The 27,457-nt window shown below is 45.9% G+C and overlaps 2 protein-coding genes across 3 annotated transcripts in view; both read right to left on the bottom strand.

The window, feature by feature from the left end:
* Positions 1–310: 310 nt before the first annotated feature.
* GFRA3 (GDNF family receptor alpha 3) lies at positions 311–18,360 on the bottom strand. The gene is made up of 8 exons (XM_019661457.1): positions 18,025–18,360; positions 10,795–11,082; positions 6,296–6,388; positions 4,726–5,038; positions 1,971–2,074; positions 1,670–1,804; positions 1,202–1,275; positions 311–1,014 (listed from the first exon to the last, which is right to left on the bottom strand). The coding sequence occupies exons 1-8, from the start codon at positions 18,146–18,148 to the stop codon at positions 925–927; spliced, it is 1,221 nt and encodes a 406-aa protein (XP_019517002.1). The 5' UTR covers positions 18,149–18,360; the 3' UTR covers positions 311–924.
* Positions 18,361–23,201: 4,841 nt separating this feature from the next.
* The window catches only part of CDC25C (cell division cycle 25C), a 25,411-nt gene continuing 21,155 nt past the window's right edge, over positions 23,202–27,457 (bottom strand). For both annotated transcript variants that reach the window (XM_019661801.1, XM_019661792.1), the window contains 5 exons: positions 26,679–26,741; positions 25,223–25,321; positions 24,541–24,674; positions 24,045–24,156; positions 23,202–23,850 (listed from right to left, as the gene is read on the bottom strand). In XM_019661801.1, the coding sequence (XP_019517346.1) occupies positions 23,701–23,850; positions 24,045–24,156; positions 24,541–24,674; positions 25,223–25,321; positions 26,679–26,741 (558 nt within the window). In that variant the 3' untranslated portion in view covers positions 23,202–23,700. The remainder of the gene's footprint in view (positions 23,851–24,044; positions 24,157–24,540; positions 24,675–25,222; positions 25,322–26,678; positions 26,742–27,457) is intronic.

Here is a 27,457-nt window from a genome sequence, read left to right on the forward strand (position 1 = left end):
AGACCAATAACACAAGCAGGTGCTCAATAAATGCTGTGGTTGACTAAGGACCCTTCTCTCTCAGTTGCTAGGGCAGATCCCAGGCAGTTCCCAAAAATGGCTGGAGCTGGGACAGATACCAGGTCCACAGCCTCACATAAGCTATTTTGAATTCCAACTCCATGTCCAGTACACAGAAAGGCTGAGAAACATGCCTGAAGTCACACAGCAGTAGGTGGCAGAGTTGCTGTGTCTCCTGGTCCCCTGGCCTGAGCTCTTCTTTCTGTAAAATCTCTAGTTCTGTATAAATTCACAATGTGAGAAAATGGCAAAGTTTTAAGTCAAAATGTTTAATCATGATCCAAGAGGCTGGGGGGACTTTGGGACAGTGGCAGGAAGAAAGCAAGGCCCAAATGCTCTGACTCCTGATGTTCACATGCTCTGTAGGATCCCAGGGCAGGGCAGGGCAGGCAGCGGGTTCCCATGCCCTGTTCAGAGGAGACAGGGGGGCAGGAGTCTTGCTCCAGCCTTCCTAACAATGGGGAATGTCCCTCTAGGCTGCCTCAGAACACCCAGCCCTGCCAAGCTGGAGACTGCAATAGAGAATGACTGATTTCTTAGAGCCTGCTAATCCTGCTGGGCAGGAGGAAGGGTTCAAGAGACAGCTTCGTAGAGGTGGTCACCACCAGAAGGCATGGCTAAACCATGGTGAGCAATTCCTAAGGAGGGACAGCCTGAGTCAGGAGTGGAGGGAATGAGAACTCAGCCAGTCAGCTCCTGTTGTGGTCTCATCTGGAGAAGACTGGACGTGCGGGGGTGGGGGGTCTGGGGTTGTCACGTTGTGTACTGCACCTCCTTCCTGATGCTGTTCTTTCTTCACCTCTTACAGGTGGCAGGTCAGGCCTGGGTGTGGCAGAGGGGGAGACGGCCTCCAGGGAAGTCCAGCTACCAGAAACTTGGGAGCAGAATCAAGATAAATGTGCAGGAGAAAAGAGAGGGTACCCAGGGCTGTGGCCTCACAGCAGGGCTTGTTTTCTGTGGAAGAAATGCAATGGAGTCAGCTCCATCGCTTTCACCCCCTTAGCCTTGATCAAGGCGTCCATTAGAGGTCTGTAGTATTCACGAGACAAGGTCACCATCCTCCATCCCCTTATCTGCCTTTTCTGGGTTCCCCACAGACGGTTTGGTAAAGGTATGAGGAGTGTAATACAGGAGGTTTTACCTGGTGTTCCATCACTGGTGAGGCCTGGGAGAGGCGTTGGCTATGCAAATGCATCGTAGCTTCAATGGCCTCCGCTGAGGAGAAAAGAGAAGATAGGCTGGAGGCAGGCAGATGTTGGAGAGATCTCAGGCTCTCAAGGAAGGAAAGGGAATGTCTCAGGGACCTTAGGACATAGGACAGGTGGGTGGCAGGTGGGAATGGGATATTGTCTTATTCTGCTTGCTTATTCCTTGAGCTGAAGAGTGTCCCTGGGGCCCAGACAGGTTGAAAGGCAGCTTGGGGGTCACTCAGAGAGCAGAAGAAGAAAGAAAAGCCCAGGCTGAGGTGATGTAAGCCTACGCTGAGGAGGAGGCTGCTCTGTCCACAGGAGATAGATGGAGCCAATGTGGACCATCAGGTTGACCCTTTTCCTCTCCCTGGATGCAGCTGACCTGGCCACGGGGGAGGGAGCAGGTGGAGTACACTCACTGAGGCAGAGGTTGTGGGAGAAAGACTCTTCCAGCCGCTCACACTCCTCCTGCAGGTTGCCACTGCCTCTGCAGGTGCAGCTTAAGGCAACACTGGTATTGACATTGCTGACAAAGTTGGGGGTCATAGCAGTGCCTGTGGGGTGAAGAGGGGACTGTCAGGGCCTAGGCCAACCCCAACCTCAGCTCCCACCCTCTCCCACCTGTCTCAGGAGCACTCCGTATGGGTTCAGTAGCCAGAGCATTCTCATATTCAGGGCTGAACAGCCTGTGGGCTCCCTACACAAACACCCTGGCCTCACCAATCAGCCCCATGTATGCTTGCAGACATCTGGACTTCTCTGTAGCACAGGTCCCTTGGCTGTTCATGGGACGGCAGTAGGTCTGAAAATCTGCCAGGCGAGATCTGGAAGAAGGAAAATTTCAAGAGTCCCTATTGAGGGTCTGGCTTGCCTACTTCACCTTGGTGCCCCTTTAGTTGGCATGCCTTATCTTCATGCCAAATCCTCCTCTGCCTTTAGAACCTGGCCCAGGGCTTCCTCCACAGTGAAGCCTACTCTCGTCATAATTAAATGCACTTCCACCCCAGTCCCCAGGACATATCACTCTGAATCTTAGGGATTATGGAGCTCCTTTAACCTCGGTTTCCTCGACTATAAATAGAGATTGTGGATTTTTGTGAGAATGAAATAAGAGAATGTGTGCATAGCATTTAGCATAGTGCCTGGTACTTACCGTATTTCCCCATGTATAAGATGCACCCTTTTTCGAAAAATTTGGGGTCTAAAAACTGGGTGCGTCTTATACAGTGGTTGTAGTTTTTTTACTTGCATTTCCTGCTTTTTTCGTGCTTGTTTTTGTGCTCATACAACCACTGTATAAGACGCACCCAATTTTTAGACCCCAAATTTTTCAAAAAAGGGTGTGTCTTATACATGGGAAAATAAGGTAAGTGTTTAATTCATAAATGTGAGATATTATTAATATTAACATTCACTCCACAATAGGGAAAGCTGGTTATCGTTGGATAATGGAATTATGAGTATCTTTTTCTACATAAATTTCTACAGTTTTCCTTCCATTTTGCTTTGTTAGATTGGTGGTTTACTCCTCTGCTCCCCCACTCAAATGCAAACTCCTCAAAGAAAAGAGCAATATCTTAACCAACTAGTCCAGCACTTGTTACATAATAGTAATAGTAATAGCAATAGCTACCAGCACAACAATAGGCGATATGGCAGAGAGGTTAGGAGCACAGACTCAGGGCCAGACTTCCTTCTGCCCAAACCTCATTAACAAACCTGACTTACCACCTGGGTGAACTTGAGCAAGTTATTTAACCTTTCTCTGCTGTGGTTTCTTTATTTGTAAACTGAGGATGATAAAAAAATTAAAATGGCATCTAGGGCCGGCCGAGTGGCACGTTGGTTAACAGCTGACTTGGAATGCCAGAGGGCTCCGGTTGGGATCCCACATATGAGGGCCAGTGACACTGCCCTCCACAGCTAAGATGCTGAACAACAGCTCAACCTGGAGCTGGGCTGCCATGAGTCGCAGGCGATGGCAGGTGGGTTGCCATGGGCTACCGTGTGTAGCCAGCAGCCAGTGTGAGCGGCCAGCAGCCGCAGTGAGCGGCCGTGCAGAAGCCAGCGACTGATCTGCCTAGCCCGGGAAGAGCGCAATGATGGTTCCAACTTGGGCCAGTGAAGCAACGTCCTCCACAACTAGACTGAAGAACAAAAAAGGATAGCAACTTGTCTGTTCCCCTTCCCCCAATTCCCCAATAAAAATCTTAAAAAAAAAAACAAAAAAACAGCATCTATCGTGCAGGGTTCTTGTGAGGTTTTGATGAGTTAACACATGGTATACTTAAAACAGTACCTGGCCCATAGTAAGTACTCAGTAAATGTTAGTATTATGATTGTTGAGAGCTCTGACGATGTAATATTTCACAGAAAGGGAAAGTGGGACTCAGAGGTTAAGTAACCTGCCCAAGGTTACAGAGAAGTGAGTGGTAAAATCAGGTGACAAAACAAGGTTGGTGTGATTCCTGGTGTCAACAAATGTCACTTGACTGGATAACTTCAATTTGGTGAGTGTTTTGTCCAGAGAAGACAAAAAAAAAAAAGCCAGATCAGAATTTGGTTGCAGAATATGTATCAAACACCTTACAAATCCTCATGCCCTTTGATTTGGTAATGGCACTTGTAGCAACAAATCCTAAGTAATAATTAGATTTGTGCACAAAGATTAATGAACAAGAGTGATACTTACCGCAGCCTTATTTATAGCAATTAAGAAAGCAACCTAAATATCTAACAATAGAGGAATGATTAAATAAAGTATGGTGCATTCATAAAATGGAATACGAGGCAGGCTCTTAAAAATCAAGTTGGCAAAGGACAGTAAGTGACAAAATAAGCACCACCATTTATTGAGCACTTGCTCTGCACCAGTAAGTTAAGCACTCTACACAAATGATATAATTTAACTCTTGCCCAAATCCTATGAGCTCTGTATTATTATCCCAGTTTCCACACAGGACTAAGTGGGACTTGAGGTTAAGTGAAAGAATTTTAGGTTAAGTGACAGGTTCAAGGTCACACAGACCCAGGATTTAAATTCACATCTGTCTGACTTCAGAGCCTCTCTTCAGCACTATCCCATACTGCCTCCACGGGAAAATGCTCACGAAATATGCACCATACATGAAAAAAAGATACGATATAAAATAGAAATACATTCCCAGAATGTCAAATTTGTTTATCTGTATACAAAAAAGACTGGAAGAAAATGCTCCCAAAAGTATGGTAGATGGATTATTTTCAAGTGACGATTTTGAGTGATATTTTTATACATTTTTTCTATTTTATGAAGTTTCTTCACAAAGAAAAAACTATATATTCTTTTTTGAGAAAGGAGTTTCAGAAATATCAAAGGTAGCCGCATGGTGAAGTCAACCCATGGTCCCTGGCGGGTCAGACCCAGCCCCGCACTGGAATGGCAGCCTGTTAGGGGTGGGGCGCACCCCGCCCACCTGCACCCACTTCTCCGCACCTGCACAGGATGTCGGAGAGGCAGAGGCGCCGCAGCTCCAGGCAGTTGGGGGTCTCAGCCGGCAGCGCACAGCTGGGGGCGATGGTGTTGCGCCGGCGCTGCCCGCAGCCCAGGTCAGCCGGCGCGCACGGGCACAGCAGCATGCCCTGCGCGTGGGGCTCCGATGCCTTCTCGAAGAAGGTGCGGAGCTGCCGGCGGCAGGTGTGGCGCTGGCAGCGGGGTCTCGAGCAGGCCTCCCCGTAGGCCTTGCGAAGTCGGCCACATTTGCCATTAAGAGCGCACAGCATGGCGAACTTGAGGCAGAGGTCCCACTCTGTGGGGAGAGTGGCACCAAGTCACTGGTCCTCTATGCAAGCCTAGCTTCCCTAGGAAGCCTCTCCCCACCCTCTGCTTTAACAAGCATGGTAGTGGTGGCGAGGGGGAGGTGGGGGGGGGGGGGGAAGGGAGCTCTGCCCAGAGTAAGCCACTCCTAATCCACAAACTATATCTGGTATCCTCCCCATATCCTGCTCCTCAGCTTGATTAGGTTAAAAAAACAAAGCCATGTATTATCTAATGCTCATTTGTCTAGAATTCAAGCAGCCAGAAAGCTCAAATAACCAAAACCCTTTCCTCAATCCTACAAATTGAGTGAGATCTCACAGAAATCATAACCTAGAGGCCCTACTACAATCTAAAGCACTTTCTGAACTGTCCAAACCAGATGCAACCAAATTCTATTTAGGATTTTTGTTTTGTTTTATACCTGTCTATTCTGCGCAGTATTAATATCACCTGCCTGTCTTTTACTGATTGATGCACGAATGAAAGTTTCCCACATTCTCGAATCTTGGGAAATTGGGGTGATATTTCTATTAACAGAATATTCCAGCAGTCAGAACGATGGAGTAACTGGAACAGGTAATTCCTGGATTCTTGTAACTAAGAGTTTTGTTATGTATAAATCTGCTTTTATCCCAAAATTCTAGTACATAGGACTGTGTAACAAAATTCACATCTTTCTCAGTAAGAGAGTGTATATGTGCACAATCCTTTCCAATTAACACAACAGCTTCACTTTCCTGAAAAACATGCATCATAGTCCTTGCCAGACAGATGGCTCCCCACCCTGAGTCACCCCTGAGGAGTCACTCCATCTCTAACCATTTTTCCTGCCCAACACCTCGCCCATCCCATTAGAATGGTTGAAAACAAGCAATTTTCTAGTCTTCGGGGACAAAAAACTACTTTCATGGCTGCCTTGAATGAGGGTAAATACTCCATTTCAGCACATTTTTTTCTAGGACAGCTGCCACTCCCACCAAACCCTTTGCCCAGCCCCACCTTTTGAGAGCCCTAATGGGCTCTCTTCGAATGCCTCCCTAATCACTATTGCTTTTTGATTACTCTTGTGAGACCAGACCATGCCCCACAGCTTAGACTCCCACCCTACACAATGCTGCTTTAGTTACCTGGAAGGGGGAGGATTCTGCCCCCACACAGGGCCCCCAGCTTGTGTTCCCCACCAGCCACCCTTCCCTGAGGGTCCAGGCCCAGTCCCCATGCCCCAGCCTCCATTTGCCCTCCACACCTGGTTTGAGCTGCTTCAGTTTCCTGGGATTCATTTTCCAGAGTTTTCTGGTCACTGTATCTTCGTAGGGGGAGATATTCAGCTCATAGTCATCTAGAGACAAAGTGAAGAGTACCTGAGGACAGGGCTGGGGGCATGGGCAGGAGGGGCTGAGGCTGCTGAGTCAGACCTCAAAGCCCTGTAGAAAGATGGGAAAGGCACAGTCTACCTAACTGCTAGCTGCAAGCTGTGTAGGGGTGCTTTCTGTTCCTCCTGGAGAAGGAGCAGTGGTATACTCTGTTCCAGGCCTGACCATTTGGCTATGCAGACGCATTGCATGCTGAGGAGATGGAAGGGAAGCCAGGTCCCAAATGAACCTGACTGAGAAGGAAGAGACAGTGATCTCCAAGGAAACACATCTCTCTCAGTCACCCTTATGGGGCTGTGGGCTCCTTAAGGGGGCTTACTAGGTCTTATAAAATCATCGATTAGCTCCTATACATGGTAGGCACCCACTAGATGTTGGTTACTAAATCTTTTTGGAAGAGAGAGAAGTGAGCTTGCAGGTCTGTCACCCAATAAGCCAGCGGTTCTCAACCTATGGGTCATGACCCCTTTGGGGGTCGAACGACCCTTTCACAGGGGTCGCCTAAGACCATCGGAAAACAAAAAGATATTTACATGACGATTCATAACAGTAGCAAAATTACAGTTATAGAGTAGCAACGAAAATAATTTTATGGTTGGGGGTCACCACAACATGAGGAACTGTATTAAGGGGTCGCGGCATTAGGAAGGTTGAGAACCGCTGCAATAAGCCTTTACGAGGGAAGGAATGGATGATGTCAGGCAAATAGGAGAGGATGGTTTGGATACTTGAGGAGATCTGATACTCCTAAGGGGAAAGGGGGAGGTAAGAGGATCCAAGAAGAAGTCTCAGGGCAAGTTCTGAAACAGAAGCGATTAGGATGAGGAGTGTAAAGCAGGGAACAAGGAGTGTGGTAAATTGTATTACTGTTACTAATTATTTGCTACCCAGCCTGTGGGAAGATTATACATCCCCACCTGTTGCCATGTGACTTTCAGGCCCTCTATGAGAGGAGTCTACTTCCCCATTCCACTGGAAGGCTTGGCCATGTGACTTGCTTTGGCCAATGGATGGTGAGCAGAAGTGACGTAAATCACATCTTGAGCAGAAGCTGTAAAGACCATCACATGGTTCTGCTGTTGCTCTCCTCCCTCTACCATCCTGGATCCCCAGATAAAGATGGGGAGAGCAAGAACAAAGCCAATTTACAGAAGCCTGCAGCAGATGTGTAACCTCAGCAAGAAATACATTTTTGCTGTTGAAAGCGAGAGATTTGAGGGTTGAAGTGCTGCAGTAACAAACCAAAACAAAAAAAGTAAAATATGTGGCATTGGCTTTGGGACAGAGCAGTGGGTAGTGAACTTGGAAGAAAGATGATGCACTGAATGAGCTCGTGCCTTGCGCGGAAGAAGCTGAGAAGCAGAAGGTTACTAGCATGTCTTGATTGCTATTGGCTGCATTTGGCAAGGTGCTCCAAGGAAGATAGAAGGTCACAGAAGAACTGGCCAGTTTGCAAATAGCAAGGAAACAGAAAAGGGAGAATCCGAAAACTCCAGGGCTTGCAGGATTAAGAGATGCAGCTGCTTCTCATCGTCAAAGGGTAAAACATAACAATGAAAGATGCTTTGAGTAATAATGTCTATTACAACTCAGCCTTGGAGCAAAGACCAAATCAAGTTTGTGGCTATCAAGCCCTTTGTGGAGATCTCTCATTGATTAAGATGGTATCCAATAAATCCTGCCAGTTGGACAAATGTGCTCAGGGAAATTGTGGCTCTCCCACGGAAGCCTGATAAGGGCAGGGTAATTCAGTCTAGAAAGAGATGCATGTCTTGAAAAGAATTATAGGAAAGGCAACTACTCGCATAGGAGGTGACAGAAATCAAAGTATAACAAGCGATTATGTTTTGAGAGAGTTGACTGCTAAGAGCCATCAGTTTGGATTAAAAGAGATTGTGACTATTTGAGACTTAAAATGCCCCAACATTCCTCAGGTAGGAAGCAAGCTGAGAATGCTGTTCAGTCCCTAAGCAGGTCAGAGTCTCCAATGCCCTTTTCAGATGTGGTCAAGGGAAATACAGCAGGTCCTTGAATAACGTCATTTTGTTCAATGTCATTTCATTATAACATTGAGGGAAAAAAATCGATTCCCAGCCTGGGGCCACTGTCTGTGTGGAGCTTGCACATCCCCCATGTCTGCATGGGTTTTCTCCGGGTACTCCGGGTTCCTCCCACATCCCAAAGATGTGCACGTGAGGTGAACTGGGGTGTCTAAGTTGTCCCAGCCTGAGTGTGTGTGTGTGTGTGTGTGTGTGCGTGTGTGTGTGTGTGTGTGTGTCCTGCGAGGGAAGGGCATCCTGTCCAGAGCTGTTCCCCGCCTTGTACCCTGAGCTGCTGGGATAGGCTCTGGCCACCTGCAACTCTGGACTGGAATAGGGGGCTGGAACATAATTATCTTACTTGTTTTTAACAATTTTTTTAAAGGATTTTTTTTTTAATTGGGGAACAGTGTGTTTTTCCAGGACCCATCAGCTCCAGGTCAAGTAGTTGTTTCAATCTAGTTGTGGAGGGTGCAGCTCCATGCCCCATGTGGGGATCGAACCGGAAACCTTGGTGTTATGAGCACTGAGCTCTAACCACCTGAGCCAACTGGCCGCTCCTTATCAATCTTTCTTAAATGTATGTATAGCTCACATGTATTTCAATGTTTAATATTAGAAGTGTTTGGGTCTTTATTTAGAAGTTTGGCGACGTTTTTGAGACCAGAAATATACTATAGGAACTTAACTCTTGTTTATATTCATTAGTCTATGGTAAAATTGGTTTTGTGATATGTCATTTAGCTTAAAGTCAGTTTCCAAGAACCTATTGATGACGTTAAGTGAGAACTTAACTGTAATGGAAAGGAAGGACCTCCCAGAAAGCTGGGCCAAGAGCCCTGTGGGACAATGGATAGAGAAACTCTCCCATAGGGCAAAAACAGGGTCTTATTAAAGAACAGGCCCTGGTCCCAGGGGAGATGGCCCTGGTAACATTTGTGTGGGACTTGAGAGTTGCTATGAATCAATTTCTGTTGTATGCCTCCCATCCCTCCCCTTTCTAACTGAGGGTGTTTTTTGTGGTTCTCCTTTCCCTGTTCCATTATTGCATATTGAGTATGTATGGGAGGCAGATTAGTCCATACATTTCTGGATCAAGAGGAGCCATATCCAAACCTGATATGGAAATTATCACAAGATCCTAGACTTGGAGCCTGATGTCATGTTTGAATTGAACTCTTAGGCATGTTCCTTGGAAAGTGGGTACATGTAATTTGCTTGTGGAAATAAGGAAAATGAATATTTTGACCAAGTGGTAGACTATGGAGATTGTATTACTGTTTCCACTCATTTTTGCCCTCCTGATAAGGTTATATATCCTCACTTACTGCCATGTAATTTTCAATGTCTCCCTGTGGGAGGAGTAAACCTCCCCTCCCCTGTGATGTCAGGCTTGTGTGCTATGTGATTTGTTTTGTCAATGGGACGTGAGCAGAGTATTTTGTGTAACATCTGAGCAGAAGCTTTTAAAGCCATAACATGGTTTTGCCATTGCTCACTTCCCTCAGCCATGAGAAGGGAACATCCCAGATAGAGGCTGCACCTTCAGCCTGGATCCTAGAATGAAGGGAGTGCATGTAACAGCCAACACAGGATATGAGCAAAAACTAAACCTTTGTTTTGCAAGTCACTTCTTTTACAAGTAAACCTCTGTTACTACAGCATAGTCCAGTACAAGCTAATACAGAGGGGTCTATGGAAAGAGTCAGAGGAAGCTCTTCTCTTTGGCTCTTCCAGTGCCCTCTTCTACCATCTGCTGCCTGGCTAATAAGTATCCTTTCTGTTAAAAGCTGGACCAGTGGGCCGGCCAAGTGGCTCAGTTGGTTAAGAGCTCGCTCAAGAGTTTGAGCTCTGAGCAACAGTGGTTCGATTCCTGGCCCGAGCTGAGCAGCCGCTGAGCTGCCAACAGGTGGCAGGATGTCTCAGCTTAAAAAAAAAAAGCTGGACCAAAACACTGCCTCCCAGCCTCTCTGAGCTTATGGATTGCATTGTATTTGGAATCTGTTTATGGCTCCATTTTCCTCCACCTCCTCTCCATACCCTTCTATTCCAGGAGCTTCCCGGGTTGGGCCTCAGCCTGGTTCGGAGCTCTACCAAGAGGCAGCTACTTGCTGTCAGGTAAGAAAGGGGGAAGAAGGGCGAAGAGAGGACAATGTTAGGGGCCCCCAAAAGATACTGCCAATTCCTCTCTCCACCTCTTACTGATGTCACATAAAGAGAGCTTCATTATCATCTGTCAGAATCTACCATGTGGCTCATATGCTGCAGGATTAAAAAACAACACCCAAGTGTCATCTTCCCTCACTTAGTCCACTCTAGGACGGGGGTCTCACCAAGGGTGCGGGCAGGGTGAACGGTCCAGTAGATGTCCAGGCAGGCAGTTTGGTTCTTCATGCGCCGGTGGCATGTGCAGCTCATCAGAGAGGTATTCTGGAGGTGTTGTACTGCCTCCAAGCAGTCCTCAGAAACTGAAGGCTCCTCTGCAGGTGATGAGGTGCTTATATTGGAGGAGCAGGACTTCAGGTATCGGTAGGTGGCATTGCAAGAGTAGTCGGCCTGGCACTTCTTCCTGGCCTGGATACAGCTGTTCATGAGCTGGCCCTTTGTGGGGAGGGGGTCCCCTGTGGTTGAAGAGAGACCAGGTGAGGCTCACATAAGGTCACGGTAGCTGCCTGGGCGTACCAAGTCCTAAGGTAAGGTGGGGGTGGGGGCAGATTTCCGGGTGAAGCCTTAGGCAGGAAAGTCTTGGGGGACACACAAAAGGCCTTTGGGAACAAGTGTCGGGAGAAAGAAGCCTAGCAGGAGAGTCTGCCGCTGTCACAATCTAGACAGAACAGATCAGGCCTAAGAAGAGGTGGGGGTTTGAAGAGAGCCTGCTCAGCCTCCAGGGAGAGGAGGGGACAGGTGTTTGAAGCGGAGCCTGATGACCCTGCCAAGCACAGATACGAGTGTCTGGGGCAGAGCTACACCACGGGCAGGGCTAGCATCATAACCAGAGAGTTGACAATGTGCATGGGCATGCTAAATGAGAGTTAGCAACAATTCTGAGTCATTTAAAATATACTTTATAGGGTCAGCTGAGTGGCACATTGGTTAAGAGTTGGCTTGGAATGCCAGCTCTGAGCAGCAGGACCCTGGTTCGGATCCCACATGAGGGCCAGTGATGCTGCGCCCTCTACAGCTAAGATGGTGAACAACAGCTCAACCTGGAGCTGGGCTACCATGAGTCGCCAGTAACGGTGTAGGCTGCAGCTCCTGCTGCAGCGGGCTGCCATGAGCTACCGTGAGTGGCCGGCAGCCAGCGTGAGTGGCCAGCAGCCAGCAGCCGGCAGCCAGCATGAGCTGCCATGAGTCGCTGTGAGCAGCTGTCCAATGGCCAGCAAGTGACTGCCTCACCCGGGAAGATTGCAATGATAATACCAACATGGGCCAGTGAAGTGATGTCCTCCACGACTAGACTGAACAACAAAAGGACAGCAACTTGTCTTTTCCCCTCCCCCAATTCCCCAATAAAATCTTTAAAAATATCTATATATACCTTTCATCGGGAACTGGTTAGGGTTAAGGTGTGGAGCTTTTACTGATTCTGTCCCTCACTCAGGAATGCCAAGGTTGGTTATAGATCAGCCCTAGAGGAAGGCCCTGTATCCTAGGACTTAGGGTCACTATCAAAGGTAACAGAACACCATCCATCCCCTCAGTTTCTCAAGGCAAAATATCTAGGAGTCATTCTTTTTTTTTAATAAGAGATTATCAGCAATAATTTTTTTAAAAAGATTTTTATTGGGGAGTTAGGGGATGGGAACAGTGCTGGGGAATTGGAGGAAGGGGAATAGACAAGTTGCTGTCCTTTTGTTCTTCAGTCTAGTTGTGGAGGATGTTGCTTTACTGGTCCAAGTTGGCACCATCATTGCGCTCTTCCTGGGTGAGGCAGATCAGTCGCCGGCTACTGGATGGCTGCTCACGGTGGCTTGAGAGCTGCTCACACTGGCTGCTGGCCACACACGGTAGCCCATGGCAACCCACTGCAGCAGGGGCCGCAGACCACACCATCACCGGCGACTCACAGCAACCCAGCTCCAGGTTGAGCTGTTGTTCAGCATCTTAGCTGTAGAGGGCAGTGTCACTGGCCCTCATATGTGGGATCCGAACTGGGGCCCTCTGGCGTCCCAAGCCAATTCTTAACCAACGCGCCACTCGACTGGCCCTAGGAGTCATTCTTAATTCTTCTCTTTCCTTCACATCCTAGTTCAATCCAACAGGTCCTGTCAATTCCACAACATATCTGGAATCTGTCCACTTCTCTTCACATCTATTATTATGACCTCCTTAGCTCCAGCCACCATTAACTCTTGTCCAAACTACTGCCAAGACTCCCTGATTCCATCTCCCAAATTCATTCTCCCAAGCCATTCAGCCATATATTTTTTGTTTTCCAGCTTTATTGAGATATAATTGGCATACAATATTCTGTTTTAGGTGTACAATAAAATTTGATACGCATATATATTGTGAAATGATTACCACACTAAGATCAGTTAACACATCCTTTACCTCACACAATTACTATTTTGTTGTTGCAGCCACTTTTTAAAAAAATTTTTTTGTGAAATACGCATTTTTTAGAATTAGTTTCAGCTGTACAACACAGTGCAATAGTTATACTTTTTACACCTTGAGGTGACAACCCCCCCCCCCCCAATCCGCCACCCCACTTCCCCCCCAATATCATACATATCTATTAAAAATCCCTTGACTCCACTCCCACACTATACTCCACGTCCCATGACCATATATATATATATATTTTTTTTCAATTATAGTTGACATACAGTATTATACAACATCAGCTTCAGGTGTACAGTGCAGTGATCAAGCCTCTACCCCCTCCATGATGTGTTCTCCCTAGCAAGACATGGCAGCCACCTTTTTTAATGATTTTTTTTTAGGTTGGAAAACATTTTTATTAAGGTAAAATTCATGCAACATAAAATTAGCCATCTTAAAGGGCACAGTTAAATGGCACTTAGTACTTTCATGACTGTTGTAAATCATCACCTCCATCTAATTCCAATACATTTTTATCATCCCAAAAGGAAATCCTCACTTTAATGGGAAATCCACACACCATTCTACTTTCCTCCTAGTCTTTGGCAACCACTAAACTGCTTTCTGTCTCTACAGATTTCCCTAGACATTAAAATGTAAATGGAATCATAAAATATGCAATCTTTTATATCTAGCTTCTTTCATCTAACATACTGTTTTTGAGGTTCATACACATTGTAGCATGTATTAGGATTTCATTCTTTTTTAATGGATGAATAATATTTCACTGTATGAATATATCACATTTTGTTTATCCACACCTCAGCTGATGGACATTTGGGTTGTTTCATTTTGGTTATTGTGAACAGTGTTGCCATGAACATTCATGTACAAATATTTGCTTCAATATTTGTATTCAATTCTTTGGGTGTATACCTAGGAGTGGATTGCTGGGGCATATGGTAATTCAATGTTTAACTTTTTTTTTTTAAGATTTTTATTGGGGAATTGGGGGGGATGGGAACAGTGCTGGGGAATTGGGGGAAGGGGAACAGACAAGTTGCTGTCGTTTTTGTTCTTCAGTCTAGTTGTGGAGAACATTGCTTCACTGGCCCAAGTTGGCACCATCATTGCGCTCTTCCCGGGCGAGGCAGATCAGTCGCCGGCTTCTGGACAGCCCCTCACTGCGGCTGCTGGCCGCTCACACTGGCTGCTGGCTATACACGGTAGCCCATGGCAACCCACTGCCACAGGGTCTGCAACCTCTGCCGTTGCTGGTGACTCACAGCTGCCTAGCTCCAGGTTGAGGTGTTGTTCAGCATCTTAGCTGTGGAGGGCAGTGTCACTGGCGCTCATATGTGGGATCCGAACTGGGGCCCTCCGGGGTCCCAAGCCAGTTCCCAACCATCGCACCACTCGGCCGGCCCTCAATGTTTAACTTTTTGAGAAACCGCCAACTTGTTTTCCATAGTGGTTGCACCATTTTACATTCCCACTAGTAATGTACAAGGGTTGTGATTTCTCCATATACTTGCCAACTCTTGTTATTTTCCTTTTTTCTTTTTTTAATAGCCATCCTAATGGGTGTGAAGTGGTATCACATTGTGGTTTTCATTTGCATTTCCCCAATAACTAATGATGTTGAGCATATTTTCATGTGCTTATTAGTTACTTGTATGTTTGGTAATACATTTTTTTCATTGAAGTATCACATACAGAAGAGTGCACAAATAAAAAATGTACAGTTCAATGAATTTCAAATGAAATACCTTTTCATTTAACCAGGTATTAACCGGACCCCAAATAAAGGACCATCACCCCAGAACCCTCTGCCAGTCACCATCCCCTCAAGGAAAGCAGTATCTTTATTTCTAACATTAGAGATTAATTTTTCCTGTTTTTCAATCATACATGTGCTTTTGGTGTCTGGGCTTCTTTAGCTCAATATTATGTTTATGAAATTCACCCACACAGTTAAGTATAGTTATAAATAGCTTATTTTGTTGCTGTATAGCATTACACTGTGTGAATGTAACGATTCTAATGCTGATTGGCATTACATGGGATCAGCTCATTTCTTTGCTTAAAGCCCTCCAACAGCTTCCACTGCACCTAGGTTAAGATCTAGTTTATATACCTTGGTTTACAAAGACTTGTGAGACCTGGTCCTGGTCCACTTTTCTAACCTCGCCTCCTAGCCCTCTCTTCCTCTCCCACTTCCCTCCATCCACACTGGTTTCTGTGGTTGCCACTTGCACAAGACAAGCTTGTGTCCACCTTAGGATTTTTGCCCTAGCCCTTCTTTCTGCTTGGAATACTCTTCCCCGTGATCTTCACATGGCTCTCCAGCTGTCCCCTTTTGGTAATTCAGTTTGCAGCTTAAATGACATCTCAGAAAGGACATCCCCAACCCACCAATGTATTGGGTTGTCGGAAAAGTCATGACACATTTTTGCAACGAAAAACATAGAAAAAATACGTCATGACTTTTCCGACAACCCAATAAAATAACCTTTTAGCTACTAACACATTATTACTCCAAGTCTCTGTATAGCACTTATTACCACTTGATTCTTTTTTTTTTTTAGCTGAGCTATCCTGCCACCTGTTGGCAGCTCAGCTCGGGCTGGGAATCGAACCCGCAACCCTGTTGCTCAGAGCTCGCACTATTGAGTGAGCTCTTAACCACCTGAGCCATTTGACTGGCCCTCTACTTGATTTATTTTTTAATTGATTTTTTCCCCCAATTATCTCCCTGTTTAACTTCCAGGTCTATCTCATCACTCTGTTGTCAGTGCCCAGAACACTGCTTGTTCTTTGTGAGCTCCTACTATTTGAGAAATAACCAGATAACAGAGACATTCTGTGATCCACCTCTGTAACTTCTCTGGGCCCTTTTCCTCTACTTACAATCAGAGTCCCAAAATTAGGAGGGACCTCAGAGTTTAGTCTAACCTCCTCTTCCAATCACATGATAATCAATTAGATTACATAGTAAAATGAAGATTTCTGGGCCCCATCCTAGAATCACTGAATCAGAATCTCTGATGAGAAAGCTTGGGAATCTGAATTTTAGCAAGTCCACTGGAGAGTAGTTTGAGAATTGGTGCCATATCCAATGCACAAATAAAGAGAGTCTCAGTAGTACTGGTTTTTCCTTTTGCTTCAGGCTCCAATATGCCTCATCAGCACACTGTTACTCTTTCTGTTTAAAATTTTGATATTCTGTTCATCATGGATTTTTTTGGCATTAATTTCAGTTTTTAAAAATATTGCATTAAAATATTCCTTATCTTGACTATTGAGTTTCTTGGCACCCCCTTCACTCACCTCACCTTAGTCCCAGCCCTGCCTAGGACAATTTCCTTCACTTTCTGGACCTTGGTTTCTCAAATGTAAGATGAGGGGATTCGATTAAACCAAAATTTCTCAGTGGAGAGGATGGAGAAGAGAAAGGTTGGGCCCCTTTTAGGGGTATATCAGAATTTTCAAAGGGAATGTATGGTTCAAAAAAGCATATTTGATCATTTCATATGTAGAAGATGAAAAAAACAGCTTTTGAAGTTTCAAAAAAAATATCTGAGGAAGGCCCAAGATTTTCATCTTTACCAAAAAGGGGACATGAATTTAAACAGTTTGAGAAATACTAAATGTTTAAGATGCTACTTCTGGTAGGTACCCAATAAGTGCCTGCTGAAAGAAATGTAGCAGGTCCAAGTCTCATTGCTTTAAAGGGACTAAATATTGAGTTGTAACAATTTTCAAAAGTAAACCTAATTTCTTAGCTGATAGTTCACCAGCTCTGAGCAGCAGTAGATTTAGGGGCATTGCAGGTCAAAAGATGATGGGGGGGCATGTTAAATTTCATCATAACACGATGGGACTTGTTCCACTTAACTGGTTAATGAGGATTATTTAATGTTGACCCCTGATCCTGACATGCAGCCATACCGCTAGCGTTAGTGAAACTTCCTGGGCCATCAAATCACATCAGTGATGTCTCGCTGCCCTGATTTACTGATGGAGTTATTCTGTACAGGCTAGTCCTTTCCCTCCTTCCTTCCATATCTGTCTTGCAGCCAACATTACATTCCTCCAGTTTGGATTGAGGTCACTGAGGACATGTGGTCTCTGCCTCAGGCTTCCCTCCACTCAGGCCCTGGGCAGGCGCCCCACAATGGCACTCCATACACCCGTCCTCCTCCCAAAAGCCATGAGCACATGCCCTGGGATCATGGATCCCAGGCGGCCCTTCCTTGGGCAGAATGACATGGTTCTAAAACCAGACCTTGAACTACATATTCCATGAAACACCTATTGTGTATCTATAATGGGGCAAGGCACTGTGCCGGTCATCTTTCAGGGGAAGGCCATCTTGCCCATTAGTGAATTTTCTCCTCTAATTAAAATAGTAACAAAAAGTATATCCTGAAGGGAGTAGGTTGGTGGTGAGTAATATTCTCAGCAATACCACCAAACAATGATGTTAGCATGTGCTGGCAGTAGTTTACAACCCTAATTTTGACAAGTCAGTTCTAACAAAAACTACTTTTTCTTTATCTGTACCTAGCGTCCACTTCCTAGTCCTTATAGGGGGTAGAAGAGATGAAGCCCACACAGAACAACTGGGATCCTGCTTCTGATTCTCCCCACCTCCAGAGATGCTGTCCTGGAAGGAGCCTGGCTGTTGGTTGTTCTGTGACAGCGCAGACGCACCTCAAAAGTGGGTAAGAAGGAGAACCTGGAGCAAGGAGATGCTGGGGTGCCCTGGCCCCTGCTGGCAGTTCATCTACAACAGTTTAGACGCTATTAGGCATGCAACCCACTTCTTCCTGTATCCCGGGCTCCCTCCTCTAGTTCCCCAGGCTCGGAGGGACAGATGCCTGGGACCAGGTGGCAGTGCAGTGTCGGAGCCCTCTGGGTATAGGTGACCAGGGGCCCGCCTACAGGATTCCCTTCCCTCCCCCTAACACCCTGGCCGTGTGGGGCTGCGTGTACGCACAGACGACACTCACCGGCTTCCAGCAGTAGCGGCAGCGGCGGCGGCAGCAGCAGTAGCAACAGCAGCAGAAGTACAGGCGGCGGAGGTCGCTGGTTCCAGCGGCGCGCCATGGCGAGGGGGCGCACGCTGCTGTCCATCCTCGGGGCGCTTTGCCTGCGTGGGGTGCCGGGCTCCCCTCGCTCCTCGCACTGGAGCTCTGCGTGCCGGGGGCGCCTCCCACCGCCGCCTCCCGCTCCTCCTCGCAAGTGCGGCGCCAACACTCTCCCACCAGGGTCCCGGGCGCCGCCCTCCAACTCCAAGCGGACGACCACACTGCGCGGCTTCTACTGGACTGAGAAAACTGCGGGGGTGGGGGTGAGGGAGGGCAAGTGCCCTGGGAGCGGCGCGGAAGACGGTGCTCTCCCAGGTCCGCCCACCTGCCGTCTGCTGCCCACGCCACTTGGAGGAAGAATTCTGCCCGAGGCATTGGGGAAGCTGCCGCTGGACACTCGTCATCTGGGGCGTCCAAATATCTATCCAAAAAAGCACCCTTTCTCACAGCCCCACGGCACTACCACCACAAATGAAATCTTGCGACAAAACTTGAATAAACCAACACAAGGGCATTTCTAGTGTATTTTTTTCTTAGGATTTGCACATCTATGATTTCATTTTCCTCTCATAAGTATCTTAAAGGGTAAGAGTCATTCATTGTCTTTCACCCCAAGATTTTGTAAAGATGGTCCCAGACAGATGAAATGGCGTTGCTGGGAGCAGACCTGGGGCCCGATCCCAGGACCTTTGCCAGACTAGCCTCCAACAACATTCAGCCTCTTCAGTGTCATGAGGGCGAATGGAGGGATTAGCCCACCGACCCCCAGACTAAACAGACCAAACAGTAGAGATTTCCCTGGAAGGAAAGATCACTTAGGAGGGTGATGGGAGGGACCATTTAGGAGCCTCTTCATTTTAAACAGCTAGGTAGAAACACCAATGTGCCCAGAGCCCAGGGTTTCTATCCATAACCACAAGAGTATTTACTGGGCCCTGGGCTGATTCCCACCTGCTCCCAGGGTAAAAATAGAGGCAGAAGGACTTGAATGAGAACTAAGCAGTGTTTAGAAAGAGCAAAAGAAGGTGATGAAAGGAAGTAGAGTGTTTCATCCCCTAACTCTCCAACCAAGCCCTCTCCTTGCTGCCACAGCCAACCTGGCGGAGGGCCAGGAGGGAGGGTATTGAGAAGCGCAATATAAGCCTCTGAGATTTATTGGCTGCTGCTTCTGAATATGGCCATCCTGCTGTGGCCTCTGGGGGGCATTTGCAGATGTAATCAGCCCAGAAAGAGAGTCATTCCAGCCAGGGGTGTAAATCACCCTTCACAAAGCTAGGAGAGAGACATGCGGGCCTAGATAAGGAAGGAGACTGAGGTGGCCTCCTGTGCCCTTTCCTCCCTTCCCCTGCCCAAGGGGAGCTGGTGCCTGAGCTGTAATGCACTTTAAATGGAGTTTCTGCTTCATTTTAATCTATATCTTCCCTGCTAGTCTTACAGAACTGTGAAAGTGAATATCTGGCTACACAGCTTTTGCACAGGGCCTGTGTTCCCCAAGCTCTACCCTACTTTTAATGTACCTTTCGCAAGCCCTCCCCTCCAGTAAGGTTAGAAAGCCTGTAGCTGGGGAGCTGATAGCCCCCATTTCCCACTCCACTCTGGCAATAGTTTCAAAATGGAGTTTTGGGAAAGGGCTGAGACCTACAAGTCGACAAAGATGTGGTATGGTCAAAGGGTGTCACCTCTGCTCTCCTCTCCGTCAGCAACAAAGCCGAATCAAGTCTGGGGTAGGAGGGGAAGTTGGGAAAAGGCATTTGCTCAGGGTGCCTACTCAAAGTCTACTCAATGCTATCCCCATGGAAAGAATGGACCAGGAATGGAACAAGGTCAAACAGAAGGGCTGAGAGCAATGCCCAATTCCACCTGGAAGAGGTCAACCTTTCTGAGAGAGTAAATGAGATGCCTGAAGCATATTTTGGGGCACTGGGGTAGAGAGCCTGACATCATCGGGCCTCTAATGAGGACTGGTTGCCACAGATAGGGGAGGGTTGAGGAAGCCTCTGCAAATAAATATGACTCCAAGACTAATATTGACAGCTCTTCCAGCACACCCTCTCCCCACCAACCATGTTCCCTATGACTGCCAACACCTGCTAGATAAGCAGCATTGCCGTTGGGAACCTTGTGGATAATGACAAATAAGCCAGTCCTTTCTACAAAGATGATGTTATTCAGCCATCATTTCAATTCAATAATGTCTTTTGAGGCTGATACGGGTCCAGCTTTGTGCCAGGTACAAAAATGCTTAAGACACAAACCCTGCCAGGGCAGGCATTGCAATCCACTGATCGGGGCTCCAAGGTCCAAAGACCCTGTATTCTATCCACTTTCACTTGTAATTTTAGTTCTCGGCTTTCTATCCAATCTTCTTTCAGTTAAACTTTACTTCCTGCTGCTACCCTAACCCAGTATATTAGCAATACAGTGAATAATAGTTAAGAGCACAAGCTTTACAGACTGCCTGGGTTCAAATGCCATTTCCAACACGTGCTGGGTGACCTGAGCATGTCACTTGATTTTTCTATGTTTCAGTTTCTCTATCTGCAAAATTAATGATAACAGTATCTACTGCATATAACAGTAATGAGGATTAAACAAGTATATATTGAATAAAGGGTTTAGCACAGTGCCTGACACATAGCAAGCACTGAATAAAGTGATATCATCCCAAGTGGCACACAGGAGTTAATTATTCTGTGAACTTGGCCATCCCCCACTACCCAACTGCTGCTTTGGAGCTGGAGGCTACAGTTCTTCCTTTCGCTGAATATGCTAGTGGGCCAGGGATTGGAACAAAGAATCATTTTCTACCTCTTCAGTATCTTGAGGGCAGGGATGTGTCCTATTTGAATATCTGTGGTACTTAGCATTGACAACACCAGATATATATGTTTACAGGAATTGGTGTTTCCTTAACACTTGCCTGAACTGAATGGGGAAAGAGAATCCTCCATGCTTCCCACTTCATGCTCCTGGGAATGAAAGGCCAATGCTCTTCCCTTCTTTATGGGAGAGGTCAGCCAGGTCCTCGGCTGATGAACAGAAGCAGTTTTTAAGCCCCAAAGTTTCCACACTTTATTACTTGACTTCATAATGAACGAATACTAGTTGTGCAAGGACACCAGTGCAGAACCCCCTAACTAGCCTTGTGCTGAGGTGTACAGGCAGGGGTCTTACTGTCTGCTCTTAGCCTCATCTCCCAAGCCCAAACAACCCTATGGCCCTGACTTCTCAAGAACCTGTAAATGAAGCTTACATGTGCAACACCCGATACAATGCCAGCTCTAGAAAGGCACATTGTTCTTTGATGAGAATTTAGTAACAGCAAAATCCATGAAGTGTAGACACTCTGGAGCCATATTGCCTGTGTGTAAATCCCAACTCCACACTCACTAGTTGCATGATCTTAAAGTAAGTTAATTTCTTTATCTGTAAAACGTGCATAATAATCAGTACCTGCCTCACAGGATTGTTGTGAAAATTAAATTAGTTTGTATGTATACACGAGTTCATAAAGTCTTGCATGCAATAGGTACCTGAAAAGTGTTAGATACTATTATTATTATTCCTGAAAATAACATGAATCAAGTCACATGGTATCCATACAATGGGAGGATATAAGAAATTATATAGGAAAATGTTGCCTTTTAGGCAAATATAATTTCTTACAAAGTAGACAACTAAGCCTGTTTTTTGTTTTTCACTTATTACTAAAATGTGAACACATGTTTACCAGTCTCTTCCCAGGTGGGGGCTTGGTTCTACCTTTCTGTGGAGAATTATCAGGAAATGACTCTCAAGGGTAGGCAGTGAGTTAGGGAGCCCTCCTCACACTTGGAGGTACTTCTAGGAGCTCCTGCTTGGTGGGGATAAGTGTGTGGGGTGGAAAAAAGGGGCAGCATCTTTCCCCCTCAGCCATCCCCACCTAATGTAGCAGCAGCTTTTCTCTCCTCCCTGCCCTCCCCCCCCAAGCCCTTCTGAACTCTGAACTCAAGGGCTCAGGGAGAAGGTGGGAGAGGTATCTTCCCTCCGGACAGACAGGCGAGTGCTAGGGGTGGAGGCAGCAGGCTCCAGCAATTTGACTTAGAGAATACAGCAGTGCCCTCTGCTGTGAGGCATGCACATGGCACTCCAGGAGAAGAGCACTGGGGAACCTGGCAAAAATCAGCCCAGCTACTTACTGCCCCTCCTTCCCACCCACTGACTTTTAAAGTCTCCCTGCTCCAGAACCTGGGAAGATGTGGTTTTTTGGTATCTATTCTACCTCATCCTAGGCTTCAAAGCCTAGTCCTGGGCTAACACTACTACTAGTTTAATGCCAGAGAGTGACAATGTTTATAGTCAATTCCACTGCCACACCAGGCCAAAAAGGACCGTACCTCATTAAGCAGACAAAAGCCTACCGTACTTGCCTTAAAGAACTCGAAGAAAGGAAAGCCTGGGATATTGTTAAAGAATGCTGTTTGAAGGGTCTTCCTTAAGTCTAACTGACCTTGCTTGGCACTTTTATTTTCTTTTATTCCTATTGTATCTTTATATAACACAAATCTCTACTTCCAACCACCCTAAATCCTCAACTTGTCTTTGTAAGATGGGCAATGGAGTAGAGAAAAGTTTGGAAAATGGGAAAAGTCAAAACTCCATTGAGCCTGTAGATAAGGAATCTTTAAGCCAAACTCAGACCTATCCTGCCTTAGAAAATGCCGCTGGTCTGGTTTTCTGAGCCTAGATACCAGAGTGCTGAGTCTGGGTGTATGAGTTATTTTTACATAACTCATAGCATGGAGTGGTCTAGGAAAGGGACACCTGGACTACTGCTGAAGAATGCAGTATGAAAGGTTTTTCTTAATTCCAGAGGAGTGGATCTCAAGCCTTACTGTGCACCAGAATGACCTACAAGGGAGATTTTTTAAACCCAGATATTGGGGCTCTGACAGGTTTTGATAGAGTAAGTCTGGGTTGGGGCCTGAAAATTTGTATTTGAATCAAGTTCAGCCAATACTGATGGTCCAGGGTCTAAACTTTGAGAACCACTGATCTTGAGAAAAGTACCTTCATTTCAGTTCTGAATTAGAGACGGTTATACCCTTATGTCTGAAGGTGTCTAATTTGGTGATCTCTACTTCTTTATATAAATCTTCCAGGAGCAGACTAGGCTATCATTCTACATCTCTCATTCTACAATGTTTATTTTCCCATTTAAAAAAAGGCGAGGGAGGGTAGGCAAAGAAGGGAAGCACAGAGAAAGAAGTTGGGCAACTCTCTTGCACAGCCAGAAGCCCAGGGACAGAAGCTGGCTGGCTTGTGAGAAGACACAAGTAGTTAGGGAGAGAATGCAAATGCTCCCTGCAGCAACACACATCTCAGTAAAGCCAAGGCTACTGCCTTAGAGAGCCAGCTCCAGGACTCACCACCAGCCAGCCGCTCTACTGAAACCTAACCAATCCTCAGGCCTAAGATTTCATCAGTTTGGCAGCCTGTTGGTTTGCAGACATCTTTTAACAGTCTTGAGTTTAGCCACATTGGAAGATGGCCTCTTTCTGTCCAGGGTTTCTACAGTATCTTTCGGTGACTCCTAGGCAGCCAGCAGCTGGTCTGTTATCATGGGCTCACGTCCTTTACCAGCAAGGCAATCTGCTTCTGCAGCTGCCGCTCCCCTTCCACTGCTTTGCTCTGGCTTCGACATCTCAGCAGCTCAGCCTTATGGTCCTGGTGATGCATAGGGCAGTAGCTCTGTGGTTCGCATAGCTCCTGAAAGGTCAGGGACAGAATAAGGGGTGCTCTAGGCTCCTGAATTCTGCCTAAAAATAGAGAGGCTGCTGGGAGTGGCTAAGGAGGAGCAGCAGTTTCTTCTCGGAGGGCTTTGCAGGCCCTAGGAGTTGCATGCTAAAGTTGGCTCCCCTAAATCTGGGCTTCCCAGTTGTTCCATATGCCCCATCCTTTACCGTATATTCTGGAAAGAAGTCTTGGTAGCCCCCTTTGAGGATATACAGCTCTGGATAGTACAATGCAGGATACTGGTTCAGGGCCCTGTCTTGTTCTCTCAGACAGCGACACCTTCAGAGACAATGCAGAGATAGGTGAAAAGAAGCAAGGTCAGGATGCCATGGGCCATTCACTGGGGAGTGGGAGAAAGAATAGACCCCAATGAGGACCTCCAGAGCTCATTCTTTTTGCAAAACAAGATCTAAGTAGCACCACTCTTCCCCCTTTCCTCCACTGGTGCCTAATTCCCAATACTTTTTCCTTCACTGCTCCAAACTTTTGAATTGTAGAAACCCCTTTCTTTCACCTCCCTAACATTCTCTAAACTGCAGTGAAGAGCATGAATGCATTCATTCCTTCATTCTCTGTCTAAACTGGTTTGGGAAGGTTCCCTGGCTATAAGTCCCAACTCAACATCAATTTCTATCACCCACCTTACCCTGGGTAGACACTCACATTCGGGGACCTCTCTCTGAGGAGAATTCACAGTGGAACACGATGATAACTCTTTTCTGGGTATCCAAAGGGACAATAGGCATCTTCAGAAAGAAGTTATACAGTTCGTCCTGACTGTACAAGTTTAAGGCTCCCTGTAGAAGAATTTTAGTAAGTATTTTCTCAAGGCCCTGTGGATAGAGTCAACATTTAGACATAATTGGGGTATCACTTTGGGATGTTTGGGCTGGGCAGGTTAGACTATAAGCACTTTCAGAGAAGAGACCTAATTATATCTCTGTATCTACCCCCAGGGCCTGGCATAGAGTTTGGTATGTAGTAGTTGCTCAACAAATGCTCATAGAACTGATTTGCCTAATGTGGAGGGATGACTGTGAGGAATGTCTGTGAGCAGTAAAGTCTTACAAAGGGCGCCTCAGTCCTTGGATTAATGTTTTCATTTCCATGTAAGAGCCCTGGGCTCCTACAGAAAAGAGAGAGATTGGTCTAGAAGGGAAAGGGAAAGCAAATTGCTCAAGGTATACAGAATTAGAATAGGAATGAGGACTTACAGCTTTGATGTGCCCCAAATGTATGTCTGCCCTGGTTCCAGAGTTCACAGGACCCTTTGCCCATGAACTCTTCTTTTAATAAAGAGCTATCACCAGTCCCTCCCCTGATAATGTCCCCAATGTAACTTCACCTGGATGTGTCCTCCCAGATACTCATATGGAAAGCGGCAATCGATGATATAAAACTTCTCAATCAGACCCTGGAATTTCCCCGACAGTAAGGCAGCCACCTGCACAGAAACTATGATTGAATACCCTGTTCACTGTGACTCTGAGGGAAAGAAGAACCAGTTACATAGTTTCTGATTTGCACTCCCTTTAGTCACCTAGGATTTCCACTGCATGCCCAGCCTCCAAAGTTCCCCTATATTTGAAATGTGGCAATGGTTCAGCCTTATACCACATAAGAGGGTGAAATAGGAAGTGGCTTTTATGGAGAACCAGAATAGCTGGTATTGCCAGGATACCAAGGAAAACCATAGTGAAGCTACTCATCTAGAGGCAGGCATGGCTGAGATCAGTCTCTCAAAGACATGCAAGGACTTCTGCACCGGCACAGGTAGTAGAGACCCCGATTTTGTAAGAAGAGATGGGAAATGGTTCCCCACTCTCCAATGTAAAAGAAGAAAGCAAGTCTTTTAGAAAAGAATATGGAAGAAAAAGTTTGATACCCAGAAGAGGAAACTTAAGCTACTTGTAGGACTATAAATTGATTCAAACTTTCCGGAGGGAGCTTTGAAAATACATATAAAAATAAATGTAATTACACTTTGACTCAGCAGCACTTTCTTTTCTAACATCTTAAGTAAACAGAAAAGGAAACAAATACGTGGCATGATAATAGTCATCTCAGCATTGTTTTAGGCTATCAAAATATTACAAATAACTTAAATATTCAATAATAGGGGTTTGGTTAAATAAATTGCATGTCAATTTAACAGAATATTATATAGCCATTAAAAGAATAAAAGAGATATATTTTTATTGATAGAGAAAGATGTTTATAATGTCTTACTAAGCTAACGTTGCATGTTCTTTCTAATCCTGTTTTTATAAAACACATGCCAGAATAAAATCGGGAAGGCCATAAGGAAAATATTACTAGTGGTTCTCTCTGGTGGCAAGATTATGGGTGGCCAAATAATTACTGCACAAACTGGGACACTTTTCAGAGTGAAAGAGAACACTTTAATAATTACCCTGCACTAACAGGCATAAATGAAATTATAACATGTAAACCAGGATGGAAGGTCACACAAATTGAGTGATGTCTACTTGTTTCCTTTTGGGGTTTTTGCCTTTTCTTTTCTTTTCTTTTACTTCCTTTCCTTCCTTGCCTACTTTCTTTCTCCCTTTTCTTTTTTCTGTCTTTTCTTTCTTTCATAACAATCATATATTATTTGTTTAATTAAAAATGAAGGCGACAGAAGGGGATACAAGGAGTCCTTTAATACAGCTTCAGTTGAATAAAGAGCCTATGTTAGTGAACACAGTGAAAGAAACACAAATGGAAATGGGGATTTTCGGGACAGAACAGACCAGATGGCAGCTTATGTAACCAGCTACCATCTCCAGAAATCTGCTTACTGTTTCTGGGTTGATGTACTTCAGATCTTGGTGTCTCCCTGACACGGTTGGCAGTGCACATTCCTAGAAATACCCAAGAGATGAAATCATAGCAAGTTTTTTATACCCAAATTTGAGATCAAACATCCATACATTTTCCTTCTTTCCAAATGACCTTTAAAACCCGAGATGCCTTCAAAAATCAACAGTCTCTATAATGTGCATTCCATTTCTAAAAACTGCAGCAGTTCTATTTCTAAAGACCGATACTAAGGAACTAACTGAAGATATGTACAAAGTTTTAGATTTAGCTACAACTATGCCCACTGTGGCATACTTCACAAGGAAAAATTATAAAAGTAAATATTCTACAAGAAGGGATTTATCAAGAAACTATGGACAGCCAAAAAAATGAAAATACTGTGCTTAAAAATGATGAAATGGGGCTGGCTGAGGGGAGCGTTGGTTAGGAATTGGCTTGCGACGCCAGCTCTGAGCAGCAGGGCCCCGGTTCAGATCCCACATGAGGACCAGTGACGCTGCGCCCCCTACAGCTAAGATGGTGAACAACAGCTCGACCTGGAGCTGCCTGCTGTGAGTCACTGGCAACGGCGTAAACTGCAGCAGGGCTCGCCAGCAGCAGGCATGAGCTTTCATGAGCTGCTATGAGCCGCTTTGAGTGGCCAGTGAGCAACTGCCTGTCCTTGGAAGAGCGCAATGATAATACCAACATGGGCCAGTGAAGCGACGTCCTCCACAACTAGACTGAAGAACAAAAGGACAGCAACTTGTCTGTTCCC

This window comes from Hipposideros armiger, unplaced genomic scaffold (genome assembly GCF_001890085.2).
Source record: "Hipposideros armiger isolate ML-2016 unplaced genomic scaffold, ASM189008v1 scaffold_11, whole genome shotgun sequence".
In the NCBI taxonomy this organism is placed as follows: Eukaryota; Metazoa; Chordata; class Mammalia; order Chiroptera; family Hipposideridae; genus Hipposideros; species Hipposideros armiger.